Below are 24,044 nucleotides of genomic sequence, written 5' to 3'. Positions count from 1 at the left end.
TTGCTAATTACAGCACCCAAACGTACCTGGCAACGACCTGACAGGCAAAGACTGTATCTTGTGAACGCAAAGGAAGCCCCCCACGATTGTTCGAGCCCACAGCAAGCGAGTCAGCAAGCGACCGAGCAGAAATGGACACACGCGCAGGTGTCTCAAGGGCGTTAAATGGAAAGGGGAACTGCACTCTGTTAAATGCGCTCTGGTGTCGGGGTCTCCCTTGGCCCCCGCGCTCAGTAGTGCTCACCAGGCATCTTGCAGGTGCCGATGCCCCAGGTGATGGTCTTGACGCCACACACCAGAGTCTTCACCAGGCTCCGGCAGTCGGTCACTGTGTAGCTGTTGCTCTGCACAGGGGAGAAGAGGGAAAGTGCTGAGGAGATGGCACCCAGAGATATTTACAGCCTGCTGGTTGCAAATGATACGGGCAAGGAAAGAATGCTCCGCAGTTGTTGCCGCTTTAGCTTCACTCCTTCCACGAGAATGATGGAATTGGTACTAACAGAGCAATCGCTTATCGAAAGAGCCCTCGTAGCACTGTGGAAGGAGCCACCACACCAGCTCGGAAAATCGTGCACGCATCAGTTAACAACTTCCCCTGAATGCGTTCATTAACATTTTGGAGGCGACATCCGTTGTGCATGCAACAAACACCTGCTCTCACACAGTAGCTGGGTTCAGCAAGCTGGTCTTGGCACGCTCACCATGTGCCACATGAACAGCGCACTATACTGAGAGTGCAGCAGCACCATCTCGTGGGCAGTTTCCAAACTACGCGGCAGGATCATGAGCAGGCAACACCGGGGTACTTCCGCTGACCTCATGACGCGAGCATTAAGTGTTACTTTGTGAACTGCGCGAATACTTACTCTCCTTCTCCTCTTCTGGAAACGAGGGCGAGAGAGAGACTTTATTTGCAGTCAGACTAAGACCCATTGGTATTCTTCCGCAAAAACAGCCAAGGCAGCTGACTTGATCACACCTCCCAGTGGGGAGGAGGAGGGTTAGGGTTCATTAATGAGGGGACTTCCGGGCTGCAGGACAGAAGAAAAGGATGCGCTTCACATTTGCGCATGGAGAGGCAGTCTGAGCTGTAATGGCAATCCAGCTAAACTATAAAAGTGTTCAGCTGGACTGCCCAAAGGGTGTGCACTTGTGCTGTCGACAGGGGAGTGTGGGGTTGCAGAAGCATCTGTAGCAAGTGCCGGGGGCGTTGGCAGTGTTGTATGAGAGTTTTCTTGTAGAAAGTTGTTTTGATTTTCAGCCCAGCCATGCCTACATTAATTCTTTTGCTGTCACTGACGCACCGGCATGTTTTCGCATTTCCCCACCACAGTGTCACTGACGTACAAGTACATTCTTCATTGTGCGTTCAAAAATTCGCGCTATAGCGCAAAGCTGGTGCACCTGGACTGTTCACACCATCTGCAGAATCTTTCTAGTAGCTGTTATTTTCACTTGCTAGCTCTCAACACCGGTATATTGAAGAGTACAGAGCGACCGTGCCCACCCTTCATTGCTGGGGGGGAAGAGGGGGCGGAGCAGAACTATCGCTCCTGTCCGCAGTCCCCCCCGCCCACCCCCCAGTCCCTCCCTCACCTGGGGGGACTTGGGGGGGGGGGGGGGGGGGGGGCAGGACTGCGCCCTTCCCTGTATACGTGCAATTGATCCTTCATACCGAATCAGCATCTAACGGGGGAAAAGAAGCCCACCTTCTCCTCCTTGAGATCGGCCAGAGACGCAGAGAACTGCAGGCTGGCACGGGCGCTGTCGTCTCGGCTGGGCTCCGACGGGGGACCCTGCTGCTTGCTGCACAGACCACCCCAATCGCACAGCCCAGTCCATGGGAGCACATGACCAGAGTACAAGGCAGAGCATTGGAGAATACGTCACTTTCCAGAGTTTCATACCTTTGTCACACGGCAAGTCTAATGTCACTCAAAGCGAGTGACGTTAGCTATAAGTGACATTCGGTTTGGCATAGTGGGTCTACCCAGCGAAGAAAATGTCATTTGATAGTGATACCAGTGAAAATCGGGAAACTCGCAGAACGGCAAGATAATAATCTAAATGCATCCATAATGTTTTAAAACCTTCTACTTTTTTAAAATAAAATGAATTTGCTTTTGAAATTAAATAAGTGCAGCTCTGTTCTAGGTGACATTCACATCACAAGCCGAGCCAAGTAAGTAAGAAATTGTATCTATGAAGCAGCAAACATGGCAAAGCTTTGAAAAGATGTTGGTTGCTCTCTTCATTCTATATAAAACAACATGCAGTGGAGAACGTTGCTTGATTCACTGGTAGGTTTTAACTCTTTCGCTACCGCGCCTATCAAAATCGATCAATTTGATCGATACTTTTGGGAGCGCCTTTTCATAGCGTTCCAGGGGTTTCTCGAACAAGTAAAGCTGTTCGGAGTTAGATCAGAAAATGGCCTTTCAAAATCAGTTTTGTTTTCATTTTTGCAACGGAAACGTGATTTTTGATACGCTGTTGAATCACCTGGGTATGGAAAAGGGGCGTGGTCATCGCGCGTCACGGCTACCAACGAAGAATGCGTGCAACTCGTAATTACTCTGCACCAGCGCTTGTTTTTTGCTATCAGGGCGTGAATGGGGAACTTGCGAACGATTTTCAATCGTCAGGTTCGCGCTCTGACAGCAATAATCCCAGAAATCGGCTGAAAATGTCAAGCAGTGGCTGGTTGCAAAGCTACTTTATGATTTTAGGCAGTTTTATTGCCTTTTCGCAAGTTGTTCTAAGTACTGTGGTAGTTCTACTTACCCCAGGAGCATTCGCAAACAGTTTACAACAGTTTCGGTTTCGTTTCTGCATCGCGAAATTCATATTTAGCGCTACGTAGTTACTCAACTTCAAGGCTACCTGCCATGGCGCCTGAAGCGTCCGCGACTGATCCTCGAACAAAGCACGGCGCTCCTGATTTCCCCCCACCCTAACCCGATTTCTGCGATAAGAACTTCAGATGCAAGTCAAAAGGTCAAACCCAGTCGCCAGATATCTGTTCCGCCGAGGACAGCGCTTCAAACCGGTCTTACACTGCCAGCTGTTCGCCTCCCAGTTTCGTTTCCATGCGAGGGTATATCCGGGTGTCTAATGTTGCTGCTTAGTTGAACTGTCTATTCGGACGGAGTCTCTGATAAGTTTTTGTACTGTTTCATTTGAAAAATGTTAGGTGGCGCTGCAATAGAGGAGGCTCGTCGTGCTGATCTTTTTCAGCGCGCAGCTGCTACTCGGCCAAAGATCGCAGGGCATGATTCTAGCTCATCGTACCTCATTTTTGCAAGCAAGGCTACAATTGCGAGTAAGAAGATGATAATAAAGCTCAGCTTTATGTTTTGAGAGATAACTGACCGTGAACGACAACAAGCATCAGCCACGGCGTTCCGTTTTCAACTTCATGCATGTTTTTTTCCGCATCGCGTGCTTGTCCCAAATATTGTGCTCGCTGTAAATGCAAATTCAGCCATTGACAAGATGTTTTTACGTTATGTGGGGGCAAATTGGTGCCTCTGATGACGTCAAACCGCCAGATTTATTCCAGGGAACCACCCGAAATTGCACATTTTGAATTAGAGGTTGGGCTTCACCGCATGACACGAGCACCGTGCGTGCTAACATTTTTTTTTATATTTGAAAAACTGTTCCGCGCAAGTCAACATTTTTTTTAGGGTGTGTTTTTGAAATGTTTCCCTACAAAATGTATATTCTAATTTTTTTCTATTACCGGTGGTTTGATATATACAACTCCTTTTTTATCATTTTTTTCGACAACTTGACAAAAATTTTGATTTTGATATTTTTTTTTCACAACTATGATATATGAAAATCTTTAAAAAACTGGTGTTATGGGAAAGGCTGTTAAATATTCTGCATTTTGTGCTCCTGCAATTAGTGCCTAACCAATTTTTTAGCAGAAAAAAAATGTTTTCTTGGACCCCTAAAAATTGGTCAATTTTCTGCGGTAGCGAAAGAGTTAAACACAGTGCCCTACAGCTTGTTAATAAATTTTCATGTCAAGCGAAGGACCACTGCTGTCGAGGCTACTTATTAGGTTTGGAAGCTAATGTGTTCCCCGAAATCATTCGACCACTGAATTCCATTTGCGCAAATGTCACATAGTGTTCACACACAGTGCCGAACCAATAGACTGTCATTCACTCTGTCATAATATTTGCCGTGTGACAGAGGCACAGTCAAACCCGACTATATCGAACCCATTTACATTGAAATATCCTGTATATAAAACTATTTCTGGTCACACTATATTTGCAATGAACATATATTGCAAAAATTACGCCTATATCAAACAAAAATGCCTGCAACTCTTGATATATCAAACGCCAAATGCTACAGGAGTGCCCTCCCAAGTTGGCTTTCCCTCGGGGTGGAAAAGAAATTTTGCTGGCACATGCTTAACCCTTTGAGAGTGGAATTTTTTCACCTAATACGACCCCCCAGGGTCGATTTTTGTTATTGCTGATTTAAATTTTTCGGATGAATCTATTTCAAGAAAAAATTATTGTAATTCTTTTAGAGTGACCATAAAGTGACAAAAAAATCGTTTGTGTTGTTACGTACATGTGGTTTATTCATGAGTAACAAAATAAAAATTCTAAATAAAAACGAGAGTAACAAGCTGGCACCTTTTGAGTGAATCGAAATCAGATAGACATGAGTTTCGTAGTCGCAAAAAGCGGGAAGCGCCCGGAGGACGATATTGAAACCAGCCGTTGCGCCTGAGCGCGCAGCCGGATAAAATAAACCGCTAGACCGCTCCTGTAACATACAAAAAAAAAAAAAAAAGAAAGAAAACCGAGAAAAGAGCCTCATCAGTTTCGCAGGCGCCCTTGGTCTCTGGCAGGCGCAAGAAGCGAGAGGCGTCCGGGTGCCCGGTGGGCGATACCCAGCGCACCCCTTTGTTACCGGATTCTCAAGCGATAGCCGGCGCACCGCTGAAGTAAATCATAAAAAAATAAAAGGAGAGCTATCGGCACAAAAAAATAATTTGACGTATTTCTGCAGTGTGGCAGCCCATGCCAAGCAAGAGAAGTTGGTGAAAAAAGCGTGCTTTTCAAACATACAAGCAATGACGTACATATACGTTATTGACCATCTTGAAGGCGTTTGCAGAGGACATATACGTATGTCCGTGACCCTGAAAGGGTTAAAAGTGGTCAAGCCTGGCTGCTCACTGGCAGCAGGTGGCTTTATCTCCTCCTATTCCTCGCTCTCCCAATCGTGGTTGCGCCACCACGCCGTGTAGGGCAAGCTGTCGACGTCCCCATGCAAAAAATGATCCTGGCCCGCCCACCACGCTTCCTTTTCCTTTGTTGTGTCTGCGATGTGCTTTTGTGATGTACAATTCCATAGCCTTATATCGAATCATGCCCTATATCGAACTGGTAGATTGTTTTTTCCGAGTTAAATCTAACCGTTAAATCCGCACTGTATATAATTTGGCATCCGCAGCGTGGATGTTGAGAAAGAGTGCAGAATTTCGCCTGCCGAGTTGTAAACGCGTTCTGTAGTTGGATATTTCCAACTACACAATTTCCAGCCTTTTTTACCTCCCCCCTCCCTTTAAAGGGGCACTGACACAAAAATTTTGCATCTTGTTTTTTTTGTTGCAATAAGTAGCTAGTGACCTACTTATAACCTGTAGAAACCTCATTTGCTTCAGCGTGCGACGGTTGTTTAATTAGAGGCATTTTCAATGCGGCCAGTCGCAGTTTCGGTTTCAGCGAGTGCCGCGAAACGATGGATTTTGTGGATTTTGTGTGCACAAAGCTGACCACGTGACCGTCGGAGGGATATCACAGAGCAGAGCCACCGTAGCACTGTCGAATCCGCATCGACGGCAGTTTCTGCGAATGCCCCCACGTACTGATGTCGTGAGGCGCTTAATTAAAAAGCGACCGTGGATGTGACACAGGCGCTGCGAGTGCAAATGCTACCGCGGCTAAAGAACGACGCGCGACGCTCGAGACGGTGGGTGGCAAGACGCGCGCTGGGAGCAGCCGCCCGGTCTGCCTACAGGTCCGCCTACAGATGTGTTCGGCTTAGCACTGCGGCGGATATTCGAGTGCCGCTCTCGTAAGCGGTACAGATGACAATTTTTAATGCAACCCGCCATCGCATCATCAACTCCTTTCTCATGTAAGCCACCACGGTCGGGACTTTGGGACAATTTCGTGCAGCGGTAACAAGCTATCACTCGAGCTACCTGCGCCGGCCTGGGCCACTTCGCGGCTGTGGACGCCGCCTGCACAGCGACCGTGCGGCTAGCTCAGTGGGCTTTTCGTGCCTCCGGCGCGTTTTCGCATCCAATGGTAATAAACAGTTATAGAAACAGAGTGCCTGGAATCGCTGTAGAACTTAGGTCGCAGCCAGCTGCCCGATTAGCTGACGAAATCACGGCGCCTCCGCCGCCAACGATCGGGTCGTTCGTTCTCGAGAGCAGAAGCTCCGCCCTCCGGCCACTCCGGCCCTCCGATTGGAGCGGCGAGCCGAAAAACGCCGGCAATGCGGAAGTGGCAAACACAAACTCGTGACGTGTTTGGATGTTGTTTATTTACACTCGAATGTCGATTGCGCGTGGTCCTCTGCTGGCTGCTCGGTTGCGTTTCGCACACTTTAAAATTGATTTTAAATATGTTCTAGGCTGTATTCGCCGCTGATATTTTGCAGATGATGTATATGTGTTCTCACCAATCTATCTCCGAAGTTATCTCGCCTTCGAAATTTTGTGTCAGTGCCCCTTTAAGAGTGCCCTTAGTGGTAGTAGATCGGTGGCCCACCCCCCTGCTCACCTCTTCTGCATGAGCATGGGCAGCTGCAGCTTGGCGATGGTCTTGAACTTGAGCACAAACACCTCGAGCATGCGGATGAGCAGCTCCCGCCCCTGCACAAGGTTGCCCACCTGCATGGCCCCCGCCAACGACCACAACACGCGTGTCCACACCTGCCACAGCAGGCCGCTCACTAGCATCCACCCACTGTACGCACCACCCCACCCCTCAACCCCAAAGGGGGCAAAGAAAGAACCTCTTCAGGGCTAAACAACAATGCCATCGTAAACATTGGCAAGTGACATCAATACGCTCAATTGCGGCCACTAAAAAGGAAACAAGTTCCACCTTCACTTTTGCCTTTTTCTTTGGCTCATTGTACACTTTATACAGCCCCTTCAAGTCCCCCACAAAGCAAGCACCAAACTTATCACCCTGTGCACACAATTGAAACCCACGTTTTCTTTGTTTAGTTACACCCAAAGTTAAATTATCATTAGACCCCGCTTTGCCCACACAAAATGCCGCACTCCCATTACAGAGAGTCATTTTCACAATGGCAACTGAACAATGAAAAGGCCCGTTTTGAAATGACCTCAGGGCACAAGGTGTCATCCAAGAAAGCAAAGCAAACGCCGGATCAAAGAAGAGCAACCTGTGGCTGGTACAAATTCAAATGGAGGCAAGGGACTTGTTTCTGCTGTTATCGCCTTTAAAGATCACTGCTTTCGCAGTGACAAAGCATCGAAAGTATGTATTTGGCAAAAAATTGCCAAGCTAGTGCCATTTCTTAAGACGCGTACGTCCCTTTCACGGTGTGCCTATGGACATTCTGGGAAAGAAAGGTAAATTTGCTGATACTATGCAGGACCAGTCACCACCAGCCTCAAAGTGTGGACACCGTCTGTGCGTGGGTGTGTGTGCATGCATCGACTGAGCGACTGCTTTCAAGGAAAAAAACAGGGCGGGCAAGAAGTGAGGCAGCACGCACGTTGCCAGTGCCGCCGCCACCGCTGCTGTCCTGCTGGTCTGAGCGTGCGCGGATGCACTCGACCAGGTTGAGCAGCAGCTTGCAGGACATGGTCTGGATGGAGGGGGGCAGGGAGTCGTCGTGCACGTTGCGTGAGAACACCGCCACGGCCGACGACAGGTCCGCCAGGGGCAGGTGCTGCCGCACGTGGTGCACCAGGTCGGCCAGCGTGCTGTACGCCAGGGGCCTGCACTCGCAGAGGAGGGATGAGGGGGGGGGGGACAGGTGATCCATTACTGCACAACCTAGGGGGTCAACCGATTAATTGCGGGGGTGCAATGTGCCGAAGCTACGCCTACGCACTAATTTTAACCTCCTGGAGACCTTTGACGTGCCCCCCAATCTCGACACACACACAGCAGTATTCACTTTGCCCTCTGTCTGAAGGCCCACTAGAACACCCTTTGCAAATTTGCACATGGCACCAGCAACGTTCCATTCTGACCCACAAGGTCGTCAAGCACTTCAAACCACGTTCCCTCCCACTGTTCTTGCTCTGGGGCGGTATTCTCGTAATTGTCCCTTTTGAAAACGTCCCTTTTGCGTCCCTTTCATCGTGACGTACTTCCGGTTAAGCAGTAGGCCTTTGATTCAAATACCGTAACTGTTCTTGCAAACGCACTTTAAAGAACTCAAACCGTATCAGAGTATCTTTTATATGTTTATTGTTCCGGGAGCGAACCAACAATAAGGCGACGAAAAATCGTCTGCTCCAAATCGTCTGCTCCGAATAGCCACGGCTCATAGCTCCGCCGTGCTTGCAGGGCGTCACATCCGGGTGTTCGCTTTTAGCCAATCACGGCTCGCTCAAAAGGGACACTTTTGAAAGGGACACAAAAGGGACAAAACACGGGAATACCGCCCCTGGTGCAACTCCCGTAGCACACACAGCAGAGTGGACACCTGCTCACACAACCACCCTCTTGCCCCTGGACCCTTGGTTTAGGGCATTCCACTGTGTTGTTGTCTTGCTATTGCACCCCTGTATTGGCCAGCGTGCGAGTGCCCCAACTAATCATCATAATCATCATCATCAGCCTGTCTACGCCCACTGCAGGACAAAGGCCTCTCCCATAGACCTCCAACTATCCCGGTCCTGTCTAACTGCGACCAATTTATCCCCGCCAACTTCTTAATCTCATCTGCCCACCCAACTTTCTGCCGCCCCCTGCCACGCTTGCCTTCTCTAGGGATCCACTCTGTTGCCCTTCATGACCAACGGTTATTTTACCTTCGCATTACATGCCCTGCCCACACCCATTTCTTCTTCTTAATTTCCACTAATACTACCATAACACGTGTTTGTTCCCTGACCCACTCCGCACTCTTATTGTCCCTCTACGTTACACCTATCATCTTCCGTTCCTTTGCTCGCTGAGTCGTCCTCAATTTAAGTTGAACCCCCTTAGTGCGCCTCCAAGTTTCTGCCCCGTAGGTGAGTACCGGTACGATGCAGCCGTCATACGTCATGTACTTTCCTCTTCAGTTATACACTTTCCTGTTCCTAACTAGATGTGTTCAAACTATTTTTTTTGTCCCCACAGCAAAGGTACCATGCTGTTCATGGTCACATTGTTTTCTTAAGCAGAGGACGTGGCCCTTTTAAAATCGTGAGGAAGTCTATTGTCTGGAAACCATGTTTCTGTGCAGTGTATGCTATACATGTATCCTGGACCAGGACATATTTCTTTTCGACTGTGAAGTTTTTGAGAAAGCTGAACAGCTTTCCTTTATAGCTATAACGCTGCATTTGAGGTGGACGTCTAATTTCCCTTTGCAGTGAATGTAACCAACTGCATTCTCTGTACTGATCGGCACTTCATTTGCACACACAGTACTGAGGGCAAGGTATTTACAAGACCTGGGTGGCTTCAAAATGACAACACATTGCAAAAATCACACCAAGCTCCACCGCGTCAAGATTTCCACTTTCATGCAGCCAGCAGCCACCATCCATGTCCTGCTTTGAGCATGCATTCTCTCTCGTTCCTTGGGCGGTTTTCAAAAGAGGTCGGCAGCAGACTAAGGTCGCAAGTTTCAGACTAAGCAGACTAAGCAGACTTCAGCAGACTAAGAAAACGCAAGTTTCAGGTCAGAATGTTTACGATAAGTCTCACGAACATTATAAACATAATAAATAAAAACATAATAAAAACTCCACTGACCATCGAAACCGCGTGATGCAAAATGCAGTGTTTTTATTACGAAACGCGCCGGAATTACGGAACGCGCCGGAATCAGTTTGCTGTGAGGTGAGAACAGGTTGACCAATAAGTGGCTGCTGCGGTCACAGTGTGGGACATCAAGGCACGGCTGCCGACACAGCAAGTCAAACGGGTTTTTTTATAAGTTTTGTGGGTACATTATGTGCATTTAGTGCGGGTTTCTTCCGCACCAATAATGAACTCACGCTTGCCCATATCGTTAATATTATCAAGTCCGCTGCAATAATGTAGCCATGTCCCTTTGAAAGAGAAGGAAACTAACGTAAGCACGACCATCATCGTCTAGACTTGGCACACACATGAAATACGGCTCCGAAATTTCAGGGTGCGATAACTACGCGGGAAATAAAAAAAGTCATATTTTGACGACGAACTTCAGGGGTGCGATTATTACGCGAGTGCGATCATTACGCGAGTAAATACGGTACGTTATACTTGGGGTTGTTCCTCTTCGGGTTTTATATTTTAACACAAAAGTGTTTTATGCCGGGATACACCAAGATTTCCCTGACGTCATATCCGTCACGGAAACGACGCCAGTACACCTTTGCCGAAGCGACCCGCCAGCAGGACATTGCTCACCAAGCACACCCACGAGACAGCCGCCGACCCGCAGATCGTGCTCAGCTGCAGATTTCACTTTCGTGTTTTACCGATTCCTGTGACAGAGGAATCAACTACAGTTTTGTGGCTGTGTGTGTGTGCACTTCTAATTTCATTATTGCACTCCATCCAGCCACTACATTCCAGATGGCACAGGCACCTGGCATGTGGAACCGAGATTACAAGAGAACTGGTACAGCATGCTACAGTGACCACGTCAGCACTTAAGGGCACAGGGTAAGGCGAAATTTTGAAAAAATTACTTTTTGTTTTTCTTCGCAATTAGGCAAGTTCAATTCCTTGTGCACATTTTCCATATTCACACTTGCCTTAAAAAGTCTTATTTCTCGCTAAAAAGCAGTTTTCCCGTAAGCAAGTAGCAAGTGCCCACATCCTCTTAAGAATGTTCTCAGGGTTTATTGTCATTTTTTTTTTTCATCAAAAAACTTCCAGTTTCAGATTAAAATGCTTTTCTGGAACCAGCTGTATTAGGAAATTGCTTAGCAACCATTGCATAGCTGATTTTTCAGTGAGGGCAATCCAAAGACCCTGTTGCAGGTTTTTTCCACATTTGCCCTTCGAAGCTGAGCACAAAAAACAACTTTTTTGGGCTTCACACTCTATGATTGCAACATGGGATGCTGTTCTTTCATTAAATGATGAAGCAATGCATGAGCCAGCATTTTGAAATCATTCAGACCAAAACCTGGGCGCAACACCACCATCAAGTGGCTTAAAGAGGTTGACCACAGGCAAAATACCTTGTGAACAGATCTGTACGATGGTGCACAAAATAGTCAAGGAAGGACAGACGACCGGGTGAAAACCAAAAAAATGACTTCGACAGTGATTATGAAGCTGGTGCTTTTTAAATTAATGGCTCCAGTGGTGTTTATGGCAAAAAAGTATTGTTTTTCACCTCTTTTTTACTTTAAACTCAATTATCTCAAAACAATGTTTTTTCTTACATAGGTACCATTATTTCCTATATCTTCCAAGACAACGAGCTGATTTTTTTCCCCTGTCATCTACTTAACTTGTCACACCTGCTGTACTAGAATTAAAAATATGCACGTAACAGTTTTTTTGGTACACAACTTTTAATACTAAAATAATGCCAAAATTTAGGTACTAACGAACAAAAAATTATAAAAAACCAAATTTTTTAAGAGTTATCTTAATTCTAGTACAGTTAAAAGAGCACGAAATTTGAAAGAAAAGGATATATAAGTCATGTAGATACCTTTCTTAGATGCCGAGAAAAATGTACCTCAATATGGCCAAAAATGCATGGGAAGTATAGGGCTTACCCTGTGCCCTTAAGTGACTGTGCACGTAAGCCGTGTGCCCAACTCTCCTCATCGCAGGAAGCGCCCTATTACTCTCCCCAGCCTTGGCAGCGTCGCACGCAATGTACGAAATGGAGTACGCTGTACACAGCTTCGTGAAAGTCTGCAGTTTGCAGTCATGCCAGTTTCTGTATTACGAATATACTCTGAAAATTGTATTAGGGCATCTTTTAGAATAAAAGGTCAGGTATCTCCCCTAAATCAATAAGATAATCAGTACGCAGCCAGCACTTACACATTGCAACCAACCAACCGACCCCTACTCACCGCAGGGACTCGTAGGCCGTCCAGCCAGAGCCAATGAGGATGTTCTCATCAAACAGCTGCTCCATGCACCCAACAAACTCTGCACAGGGGAACAGAGAGAGAGGAGAGTTCAAGGGGCCTGGCAGCCGACGAGAACCGGATCCTTCAACAGACACCAGCTCGGCCCCTCTCTCACTGTGCAATGTGTGGCCTCCAAAATTAACTTTTTCTCACCAGCTAACAAAGCGCCATCTTCAGCTTAGTGCAGTTAAAGGAGGCAGATGGTTCTTTGGGGCCGAGAAACAGTCAAAAAATTTTTTTCTGAAAAATGGCATTTTCGGCATCCACGGCCATTTTTCCATCAGTCTGCAAATCTTCTCATCATAAGGCACCGTATTTTATTGTAAATAGCACTTTAAAGTGCACTCTGCAGCTCAGTTCGTGCAGAATTTGATGGTAAAATGGCACATCTCTTGCAACGTGAAGCTAGCGTTTTGCCAACGGACATCTAGGCACTCAGAGCAGGTACGATCGTAATTCTTTTTGCTTCTGATATCTAAATGTAGGGATAATACAATGTTCAAAACAAACTTCAAGAAAGTTTCCAAACGCCCACACAGCTGGTGGATGTCAAATCCAGAGCATGAGCGACTCGTGCTCTGCTTCAGGCTCAACTGAAGGAGAGAGAGAGGAGAGAGGTAGAGAGAGGAAGGAGGAGGAGGGCACTCAGCTGTTGCGCAGCTCGGTGGCCAGGATGTGTCGTGCAGCGATGAGCAGCTCCTTGCGCAGGTGGGCCACCTCCTGGGGGCAGAGCATCAGCAGCCCCAGCATGCCCTGCGCCAGCTGGCTGCAGTGCACTCCCACGGTCTCCTGCACAGACAGAGAATGGGAGGCGTGCCAGGATCCATCCAGGGGGGGCAAAAGAAAACGCGGCACGGCTCAAGCTGGCACAGTTATTGGAAGCTAGAACAAGTTCCAGGGGGAAGGGGGGAATTCTACTGGGTGCAGAAAGCCAATCCACACGGAAGCCAATCCACACAGTGCGGGAACCCACGCGCAGCCAATCGCGTGAATCCGCACGACAAATCAACCCCGCGAAAAGCTTTTCTGCACCCAGTAGAATTTTCCCCCCAGGTGCTTCCTCCTACTCCGCCTCCTCCTCAGAAAGCTGGGTACATCGCTCATCACGTGCACCCAACAATATTGGTCATGCTGACAACAAAGAGGCCGCTGCTTTCAGGTGGAAATTAACTTCCGTACGAGTGAAGACTACCACACGAACGCTGGGGCTCTTCGATTTATCAGTCTCGGAATCGCCACGGGCTCCCCGAGAAGCAGTCCAGAATTCTTTTTTCACACGTTTCTGTGGCATGGGGAATCCTCGTACTACCTGTGGACTATTCGCGGCGAGTCTAAAACTGTAAATCAAAGAGCACCACTGATATCATGCACAGCTGAGAAAAAAGAAAGCAAGTGTTTCAAGCGCAAGCCAATCGTCTGCAGGAACACAGCAATGCGTTCACTTGACATTCCACATCTCGGGCCTGCTCGTCATTTCCCCATTTCAGCTGGGCACCCCAAATACTCAGAATATCAAGGGCAGTCCGTGCAACTGAAATAAATAAAAAGACAAAAAAAAACACCTACCAGCAACACCACAAAAGCCCACGTGCTAGTTGCCCCATTTTCAAATTACTCTACACAGGGCGGGTAAAAAAGCTCTGGCATACCCCTGGACGGTTGTGAATGCCATGAAATGCTCACCGAATGGCACAGGTGCCTTGTTCACAATTTACCACAGGCTCTTTGTTACTAGGAGTGCTAAAAAAAAAAAACTGCTGAAATAAACAGTTTGATAGATTGGGCAATTAAGAATTACCCTAGCTGCCATACACCACACGTCACAAAATCCCAACATTAACTTTTTGAATCAGCACACTGGGACTTCGTGCCACTTGCACAAGTTCTCCAAATTTAAAAAGTTCCACTGCTGTCAATCTTTTCCCAGAAACTTGATGCTATCCCAGTTGAAAAAGCCAACAAAAATTTCTATTGCACAACAGAAATTTCTATTGTACAACAGGAACGTCTGTCGTAGAACAGGGATCTCTGTTGGGACTACAGGATGCTCTGTTGTGTGACAGGAATATCTCTGGTAAAACTACAGAATTTTTGTTGTACGACAAATATTTCTGTTGTACAAACGACAGAATGTCCCATTCTGTTACAGGATCATCCTGCCGTATCTTCTGTTGTGTTTTTCAACTGGGATTCCCAGCTTTTGGCTCTTAAGGGGGCAGATGGGTCTTTGGGGGCCGAAAAGCGGTCAAAAAATCGTTTTCAGAAAAGTGGCATTTTCGGCATCCACGGCCATTTTTCTATGTCTGCAAATTTCCTCATCACAAGGAACCATATTTTGTTGTAAAGAGCATTTTAAAGTGCAATCTACAGCTCAGTTTGTGCAGAATTTGATAGTAAAATGTCACTTTTCTTGCAACGCGCAGCTAGTGTTTTGCCCTCGGATATCTCAGCACCCGGAGCATATACAACTGTATTTTTTTTTTTTGCTTCTGATACCTAATTATGTGGAGAATACAATGTTGAAACAAACTTTCATGTGGAGGCTCTGGAAAATTATTATTGTGCTCCATTGACACCACCTGTGAGCCATTTCTGGCAGAGCACGGGAGGAGTGAAGTTCAGTGTGTTGTAAAAGGACCAAAAATAGCTAAATCAAAAAATTTCTTCCAACGCTGTATTCTTTAGTCATTTGTCTGCCTAGCCACGTGGTAATAACCACTCTGTATGGAGTGATTATTTTGTAATTGTGACCCAAAATAGTGGCAATTAACCATTAATTATCTCCAGAAATAATCAAGATGCAAGAAATCTAATTGAACATTTGAAATCATAATCAAATTGCAAGAAGTCTAATTGCAGACTTCAAATCAGCACAAAACACTCCCTAATGCTGTGCAGTTTTATAAAAATTGGTTAGTAAATAAAAAAAACATACCTAAACACCCGTCTGACCCCTTAACTGGCTTTCAGCTGCACCACAAGATATGAAACTGTCTTTTTGGTTGGTAGTGTCAATTTGGGAATAAAACAACGTAGCTTGACAAAAAAAATTTGTGATACACTTTATTAATTGGTTTGCCCACAACGGAAATTCGAAGTACACTTTGTTGCTTTCTAAAAGGCCCACACCCTTTTCAGAAAATTTTACGCACAGACACGGTGGGACTCGCATCAAGCTGCCAAACTCTTCTTTGCACTAAAGCAGTCGCTAAAACAATGAGTCATACGTGCCGCGTGCAGCGAGTTCACAAAATAACCAAATTCCGGGGCAAGGACTACCGTATTTTCGTCCGTATAACCCGCACCAACAAATGCGAAAATTTCAGGGTGAAGTAGAGGTGCAGATTATTTATGCGAGGCATTTCCTTTAATGCAGCTTCACCGCAATGCGCGTTGGGACATTATGCCCCTACAGCAGTAATAGCGACTAAGTCACTGTTATCCCATTGACAGAGCTTATTTTGCACAGGCAGCTCAACAATATGCCAACCTGAAAAAAAATGTATGCGGCAAGTCATCTAGTTACGTGGTCAGCTAGGTAAGCCCCTTTTGCATAAACAAAAATGTGTAATATTGCTTCAGTAGTAGCTTTGGTCCATCCTTTTATGTATAAAATATGCGGGCAATACGCGGGGATACATATTTTTTTATTCGTCGGCAGAAAATGGGTGTGCAGGTTATACGCAGGGGCGGGTTATACGTGGGAAAATACGGTACATGCAGCTTACAAGGGGCACTGAGAAAGTTGTATGCTGAAATATACTGCATTCAAGTGATGTTTCACAACTGAAGGTTTCTAGCTAGAGCCCCTGCTAAAGTAGCAGCACGTGGGAAGAGCTAGCACTCTCAATTCTACGGTACACGTAAAGAAAACTGAATGCCGCTTGCAGCGTTGTGGTGTACACCTTGGCAGGAGAACACATCAGGGCACTGCCTGCCTCCCGAGCCAGAAAGCAAGGAAAAAAAAAAAAACGTATCGAAATGGATCGGTGCATGTCTACCACCGCCTGAGATAACCACTACTTATCGGCGCAGGAAAGGCAGGAAAAGAAAGTTGAAAGAAGAGCGAAAGCTTTCCAACATCGAAACTGTGTCAAAAAAGCATCAAAACCTTCGCTGAAATTGTGCCTAATCGATCGTCAAACCTTCAACGACCCCAAATCACAAATTAAGAACGAACCCATGCGACCATTTTTCGCACACTAAGCGAGCACATCTACGAACGATCTCAATGTACACCTACATGTGGCACTCCTTCTTCGCGATCGATGCGTGTACTGTGTTATCCAGAACTGTTCCTTTTTGGCGATTTTCAAGTAACCATTCGGACACAATGTAAACCCGGTTTCAGGCGTGCACCGTGTGTTCAGTGGTATAATCAGAGCTCATCGGTCGACCAACCAATCTATGGGGAAATGGACCAGTTTTTTGACAGGATGCCATCGGTCCCACAAAGGAAGCTTTCGCTCTAAAATAAACCTGTCAAGCCTTTAAATTTAGGAGCCATGAAGAGAAAATGCAAGTTGGTTTTATTCGAAAGATTTCGTGTTTTATAGTGCCCCCAGCGCTTGTCCGGATACAAACGGTGCTTTATTCACTGAGAAATTAAACAATTTAGGTTAAAATTTTGATTTTCCCGCTCAATCGTGCGTTTTCGTGGTCCCAAATGACATCACAGGAACCGGCCGCTCTGCAGCCTAGAGTACCTTCATTCACGCGTCCGCCGTACAGGGTAGAGACACGTATACGCTGGCACCGCCATTTTCGGTTGCTCGCTCGCCACCGAAGCAAATCATTGTGTCAAAACCGCGCTAAAATTATCGCCGCAACGCGGTTTACTGAAGAAGTTTGAATCGTATTGTCTGTTTCACGTTGCTAGGTCTCGTGGGAAACGAAAAGAATAACGCGTTGAGCCCGTTGGCCCAATTGCGGCGGCACGGGACCGTTCAAAGGTTGTCTCCACCCTGTACAGCGGTGTTGGTTTGTTCCCGCGTTTCTTTACGTTCCGTAACCTAGATGGCGCCACCATACCGCGGCAAGCGTTTGGTTTGTTTTTGCCCGCATTTAAACCTGGCTTGTTTTTGTTCTGGGAGAAAATATTCGTTCCCTGAAACAGTGCTCGCTCGACAAATGGGGTCACGTAAGACACTGTTGCTTGCGTCAATTGGCCAGTGTCGTCTGAGACAACCCCAAGCCCCGTAGTGCTGTGCAGCTAAACCAAGCATGCTGTGCGCAGTACGAACAGCAGAACGCATCAGTACTTCTATGTTTACATGTGCTTTCGTAACTTCCACTGTTTGTCCCATCATTCTTATTGCTTTGTAAAGAATGTGCCCTAAATTTAAGTGCAAATCGCTCGTTCGTCTAGTTTGTAAGGTCTACCTAATTGGCGTCTGCTTCTGCCAGCCTCCGCCAATCGCAGAGCTTAGCTCATGTGACATCATAGGTTCTGTTGCGGGAAATGAGCTGGTGGGTCGCATGACCATTCCCGTTTTTCCTAATTATGTAGCTTATTTGAGTGAAGTTTACGTTAAAAGTGGTGTCAGTATGATTCTAACGAGACAATCTTTTGAATGAACTAAACTTGTGTGTTTTCTCTTCATGGCTCCTTTAAACCTCTTCCTACCAAGGCAATGTTGAAAGCAGTACACACTGGCAACTGACGGTGCATTCACTGCCACCTTTCGGCACAGGGGAAGTGGCATTTTGTGTGAGGGCTAGCCTGACAACTCATACCCTGATCCTGAGGAGCAAAGGTCATGGTACTCATTAGTAAGGAATTGTGCGAATTGCATGAAGTGTTGTTGCACGTGATTCGTGCATGTTCTTCTGACCGCCACGTTGATGATTCCGCACCAGTTTTAAAATGATGTGCGACGCGTGACATACGCGGCACTGGGAGGTGCCTGACAACTTGCTTCAATTGGAGAGCGTGAGTTTCAAAGTGCTTGGGGCAGCCGGCTGGGCTTACCACCAAGGCGAATATCTCATGGGTGCTTTTCTAAGTGCTTTGCAATGTTTTACAGTGCAGTTTTCACCCACATTAAAGGGGCCCTAAATAGGCTTCCGAAGGTCGCCATTTCAATCGCGCAATCACTAGAGTACCCCTTCACTACAACGTATACCAAATATTACACCTCTGCGTAGAGCAGGGGCCGCACAAACACACAACAAAGATCCTTTCTTTCTTTCCTTGTTCACCTACCGCTTCCTCGCCGCTACACTGCTGCGCTCTGACGTGCGACAGACTGCTCGTGACGCACCCTGTGACGCACAAAGCTCTGAACAGTGCGGCTGCGCTATTGGCGGGCCCCATTAAATGCTATAGCCAATCAGTGTTCCCAGCTCTGGGAGAAACGCAGTTGCGCGCGACACTCCTGCACCGGCGGCACGGCGTATGCACCGGCAGCACGGCACGGATGAATGTAGATCGTCGCCATCGGTTACACGAGCTTAGCCGAGTTTGTAGATACAGTCAAACTCCGCTACAACGAACTCCGCTACAACGAAATTCCCGCTTCAACGAAGGTTTTTCGATTCCCCGCCCGCATCCCATAGGCCCCAATGTTTTAAAACTCCCTCCACAACGAACCACTTTTTTTATTGTTCTCCCGGTTCAACGAAATTTTCCCGGGACACAAGTCACTCGATCTGCAACGAACTGAACCACTCTAACTAATTTTGATAAGTTCTAACAATGTAAATTATATAGTAGCAACATTTTCTCCGAACATCCGGACATCGAGAAGCTGCCGCTTCTCGATGTCCGGAATATTGGCGCCGACGGCGCTCAAAAGCGGCGGCGGCGGCGGCGGAGGAGGAGGAAACCGCTTCTCGCCCTTTCTCGCGCTCGCCCGGCACCCGCCGGCGGGGCCCGCCGGCGAGAGCACTGACCTTGCTGCTCACGTGACCGGGGCCCCCTGAATGGATCAGCGATTTTTTCAAGTTTTGGAAATAAAATGCTCCCAGAGTGTTGTGCATATCCTGTGCATATCCGTGACCGCAAATTAAAATATAAACTCCGCGCTGTGATTTCACGACGCCTGCTTTTGTGCGGATCTCCACGAGTACGACGCGCATATTACAACGCTAGTCTAAGCGCCGCGAGACGCGTTGTGACCGCAAATTACGATATAAACTCCGTGCTATAAAAAGGGTGCTATTTTTGGCGGAGCGAGCTCCAAGCAAGTTGGCAACATTGGGGCGAAAAGGTAGGTGGGAGATTTCACGACGCCAGTTAGACGCCTGCCCTGTTTTGTTTATTTACTGATTTTTCCGCGATAACGAAATTCTCGCTACAACGAAATTTTTCGCGATCCCCGTGAATTTCGTTGTAGCGGAGTTTGACTGTATAGCGCGTCGTTTACAAGATATGAATAACGGTGAAAAACACGGAGCGTCTCTGCGGGCAAAAGCGCCCGCTACATGCGCGACCGCGGCAACCATCTGCTGCACAGTCGACGAGGAGCCCACTGTGTGGTGTAAGCACGATACGGCATACACCGCAGCAGCTAAAACTTGTCACCGCCCGCCGAGCGGGACTATTGCTAAAAAGCAGTTTATAAATGTGTGAAAGGGGGTGATAGTGCAGTGAAAGATTGCGCTGGTGATCGCCATCGGCGTGGCCTCGCAAAGCGGTGTCTGGATAACTGCGACGATGCTACGCCTTTTCTCTGACCTCGGTGGCACCAGTTCACCGCGACAGCGGTGCATGCAGAAACACTAGCGGGCCGCTATAGTCGTGTCGGTGGCAATATTGAATTATTGTCGTGAGCGAGCGCGTTGTGTTCGGAAGCACCCTATCTGGCCTTCAAACGCTCGTTTCCGCTATTGTAAAACTTAAGTGCCGACGCGGGCACAGCCGGCACGAGGAGCAGTTCGATTCGTGCCGACCACCGACCGGCCCCGCTGAGCAGTAGCGGATGTAATAGGCGGAGCTTGGCCGTTGTCTGCTAAAAAAAAGAAGCGTGACGTACCGCCGAGCGGAGCCAATGGCTGCACGCATCTCTAACCAACCCTGTTTCTCTAGGTGGCCTTGTGCCTGGTTGGTGACGTCACCGCTTCCACAGTGCTTTTGAGGCGCGGTGAAAGAGTAAATGCGCCAGGCCTTATTGCGGGCCCTTTTTAATGAACGATAACTCGGCTAATACTGCACGCTTTTAAATCATTTTTGCAGCAGGACGTTCTTTGAATAGCACTCCAACGATTGCACACGTAAAATCGCAACCTTTGGAATTCTGTTTAGGGCCCCTTTAACAGTTCCTTTCCTGCATAAGAAACTTCATATGCACCTTGTGCTGCACTTTAGCGAGTGGTTAGAACCGGTTACTGGGGCTGCCTGCACCCTTTAAGTCGGTGCTGACACCATGCTACCACTGCTTGCCACACCCCGCGCATCATGTGGGTGGTATCTGCAGCTGTGTCGGTGCGCCTGTCACACGTGCTGCATGTTTTCTCGTGCAGGAAACGCTCCACCCTGTTCACACTTAAAGGGGCCATGCAACAAAATAAATGTTTGTTTTATTCGAAAGATTTCATTTTTATAGTGGCCCCAGCGCTTGTCCAGCAGCAAACGATGCCGTATTCACTGAGAAATTAATCAATTCAAGTTAAAATTTCAATTCTCCCACCACATCGTGTGTTTCTACGATGTCTGTAATGACGTCACAAGGGCGGGCATTCAAACGAACTTCTACTGCGTCATTCGGCTCTGCAGCCTCGCTTACCACCAGTCCCTCCAGATCGCGCTACCATACTGAGCCGCAGACCACTGTCTGCCGTTGCTTTTTGACCGTATTTACACCTGGCTTGTTTTTGTTACAGTAGGTAGTAATTGTTTCATGAAACATGGGGTATGCTCGACAAACAGGCTCACGCACGATAACGTCGCTTATAACAATCGGCCAGTGTCGTGTAATACCTGTGCTACACAGTCGTTCCAAAGGCCTTCGGAAGGTCGTTGAACCGGTTGTTTACCGAGTGCCACATTGTAATACATGAGCACCTGCGGGCGAGAGTCCAATTGTCTATTGAAAGTTACCGTGTAGTACAGGCATGAGACAACTCTAAAGCGCCGCAGGGCTGTGCACCTAAAACAAGCACAGTGCACCCATTACAGTACAACCTCGTTACAACAGACCATGATAGTGATCATGATTTCAGTCTGCTATAAAAGAAGTATGAACAATCCAAATACTGTTACTACAGACTTTTACAGAATCATGGATAAAGTATGTTATAACAAGAGTTTGGACTTTTCAACTGTTAAAAACAAATACAAAAAAAAAACAAAGCTGGTCATTTCTCGAGATTCAGTTACAAACTAAACAGGTTGGTATTTTAGGCCAATAAACCCACAAACCTTCAGGATGAATTGGGTTTTTCAGCGGTTTCATCCTCTTGTGACACTATGAAGCACGTCACAAAATGACGTGAATGACTTACATTTGCTGGGCTCCTGTTGTATGGCACCCCGTCGAACTTCTGATTCACTCATAGTATTATTTATCTCTTTCATGTCTTCAACCTACACTTGCATTTCCATTGTCTTCACATGAATATAAATGAAATGCAAGTAAAGATCTCATTGCTAAGCTTGGAGATTTAGCCATCTATAATGTATGAGGGCATACATTTTTTTGTTTTAATGAAGGTAACTTTCATATAATGATCTTATCTGTTGCACTATAGCACTGAAATTCTAAATCCTATTACTTGATTCCCAGGACATCACACCTATGCATACTGCAAGTGGATTCAAGAAGATTCACTTCCACTAATTCACAATTATTTTTAATTGTTTCAAATTGCTTTCATTTGATCACAACTGTGAGGTAGGTAGCAACACAAAAACTGAAAACATACGTAACAAATGAATGGTTTCCTGCACTTGAAAAGTCTGCTGTAGAGATGCAAAGGTGGACTTGATAACATTTCAAACTGGTCTGTTATATCCGAATGTATGTTGTAACAGAATCTGCATTAAAGGAAGTTTAATCAATGGCACAGATAGGACGACCAACCAAGCATTGCAAATCAGTATGTTGTATCCAAATATCTGTTGTAAGCAGATCTGTTGTAACGAGTTTCCACTGTACCAACAGCAGTGCGCATCGGTACATCTATGTTTGCGTGTATTTGCATAACTTTCATTGTTTACCCCACCATTCTTACTGCTATAAAATGAATAGGCATTACATATAAGCGCTAATAGCTCTTCGCTCGGCAAGCTTATAAGCCCTGCCTAATTTGTGTTTGCTTTTGCCGGTCTCAGCCAATTGCACAGCTGGGCACCTATGACATCATAGGTTCTGCTGTGCGAAATGAGCTAGTGGGACACATGGTCATTCTTTTTTTCCTTAATTACATAGCTTGTTCAAGCGAAATGTGCGTTAAAAGTGGTGCCAGTGTGACTCTAACAAGGCCATCTATTGAAGGAACCAAACTTTTGTTTTGTCTGCATGGCCCCTTTCAAGGGACACTCAAGGCAAAACCGAAGTTGGTCTAAATGGCATTCGCAGAAAACAAATATAGTCTCTCATTCAGTACGTTGAAAATAATCGCGTAAATAATAAAAAAAAAGGAAGCTAGCAGCCGCCCAGGAGCAATGACGTGAAGCGGGATTCACACGACGGAGAAACCCTCTCTTTTTGGCCCGCGGGACCCGCTCATGTGACCAGTTTTAGGCTTTGCCCCTTGGTAGGGATAGCCCGCGGAGGCTCCGCGAAAGAAAATGCCTCCGCATGTTTTCGCTCGACGGCGGTGGCCCTCGGCGGGGAATGGAACATGTTTCTCGGCGCTGTCGTCTGCTAGTCACTCCGCGTAGCTCCGCACGTGTGGATGCGCCGCCAGGCCGGATAATCCGGTCACGTGCTGTTGACGTCACATATCCGTCCGCCTCCACGTGCCTGTTCCTCCATTGTGTGAATACCGCTTAAACGGCGACTGAGCGGATTTGCCAAAAGTCACGTGACCAACAACAGAATGAGAACCGCGCACACAAGCTCTCAAAGAAACACACAGAATCTTTTTTTTTGCAGGTTCACTTTCATAAGTCCTGAACAATTATAAATATACAGGTATAATTTTAAGCCGTGCCGACTTTCGCAAGCTGCCAAGCCACGGCGCCAGCGCAGGTGGCGACGGTTATTGCAGGTTCAGCGAAGCCACATGTCTGTTAGCTTTGTTTACCTACATCATGGCGGCAAATAGCGCGTCGACCTTCCACGGTTCCACTCTTCTGTGGACAGTAACTTGCGTCTGATAGAACAACTTTTTTGCTCCCTCATGTAGCACTGTCTGCCAGAACGACATTTCGCACCCAGGCCCGCGTCATCCGAAGCTGTGTGTGTGTGGTGGTTGTGTTCACTTTGCGATAAAATTGGACAGCGTGCTCCGGCGGGTGGAACTGTGCTTACTATGTTGCAATTCTCACTAGCGATGATTCAACCCCGCACCGGGCATGTAGACTGATTTCATGAAAAAAGAAAGTGGCCCTAGGCGTGCCTTGCACTGGAAATCGTTTTCGTGAGAAAAAATAAACAAGATAGGCAATCGTGTAATTTGTTCACCCCAAATAATTTTAAATTTCCCAATTCTGAAACTGTGATCAGAGAGGGGGTCAAAAGTCATTGTTATATTATATATCTAAAGAAAAAAAACTATTCACATGTCCTTCACAAAGTTTACTCGCCACCGATGT

General features: G+C 46.9%; 1 protein-coding gene across 6 annotated transcripts in view; it reads right to left on the bottom strand.

Annotated features, from left to right (window-relative positions):
* LOC144168958 (transformation/transcription domain-associated protein-like) overlaps nt 1–24,044 on the bottom strand; it is a 137,810-nt gene that overhangs the window by 70,320 nt on the left and 43,446 nt on the right. For 3 of the 6 annotated variants that reach the window (XM_077697953.1, XM_077697957.1, XM_077697954.1), the window contains exons 10-15: nt 12,994–13,132; nt 12,284–12,362; nt 7,801–8,026; nt 6,831–6,940; nt 1,710–1,806; nt 245–344 (exon numbers count right to left, since the gene is read on the bottom strand). In XM_077697953.1, coding sequence (XP_077554079.1) covers nt 245–344; nt 1,710–1,806; nt 6,831–6,940; nt 7,801–8,026; nt 12,284–12,362; nt 12,994–13,132 — 751 coding nt within the window. The remainder of the gene's footprint in view (nt 1–244; nt 345–1,709; nt 1,807–6,830; nt 6,941–7,800; nt 8,027–12,283; nt 12,363–12,993; nt 13,133–24,044) is intronic. The other 3 variants (XM_077697955.1, XM_077697958.1, XM_077697956.1) reach the window with 1 other exon arrangement.

This window comes from Haemaphysalis longicornis, unplaced genomic scaffold (genome assembly GCF_048455015.1).
Source record: "Haemaphysalis longicornis isolate Haplotype H1 unplaced genomic scaffold, Haemaphysalis longicornis Haplotype H1 scaffold_2, whole genome shotgun sequence".
NCBI lineage: Eukaryota > Metazoa > Arthropoda > Arachnida > Ixodida > Ixodidae > Haemaphysalis > Haemaphysalis longicornis.
This window is presented reverse-complemented; position numbering and strand designations above follow the sequence as displayed.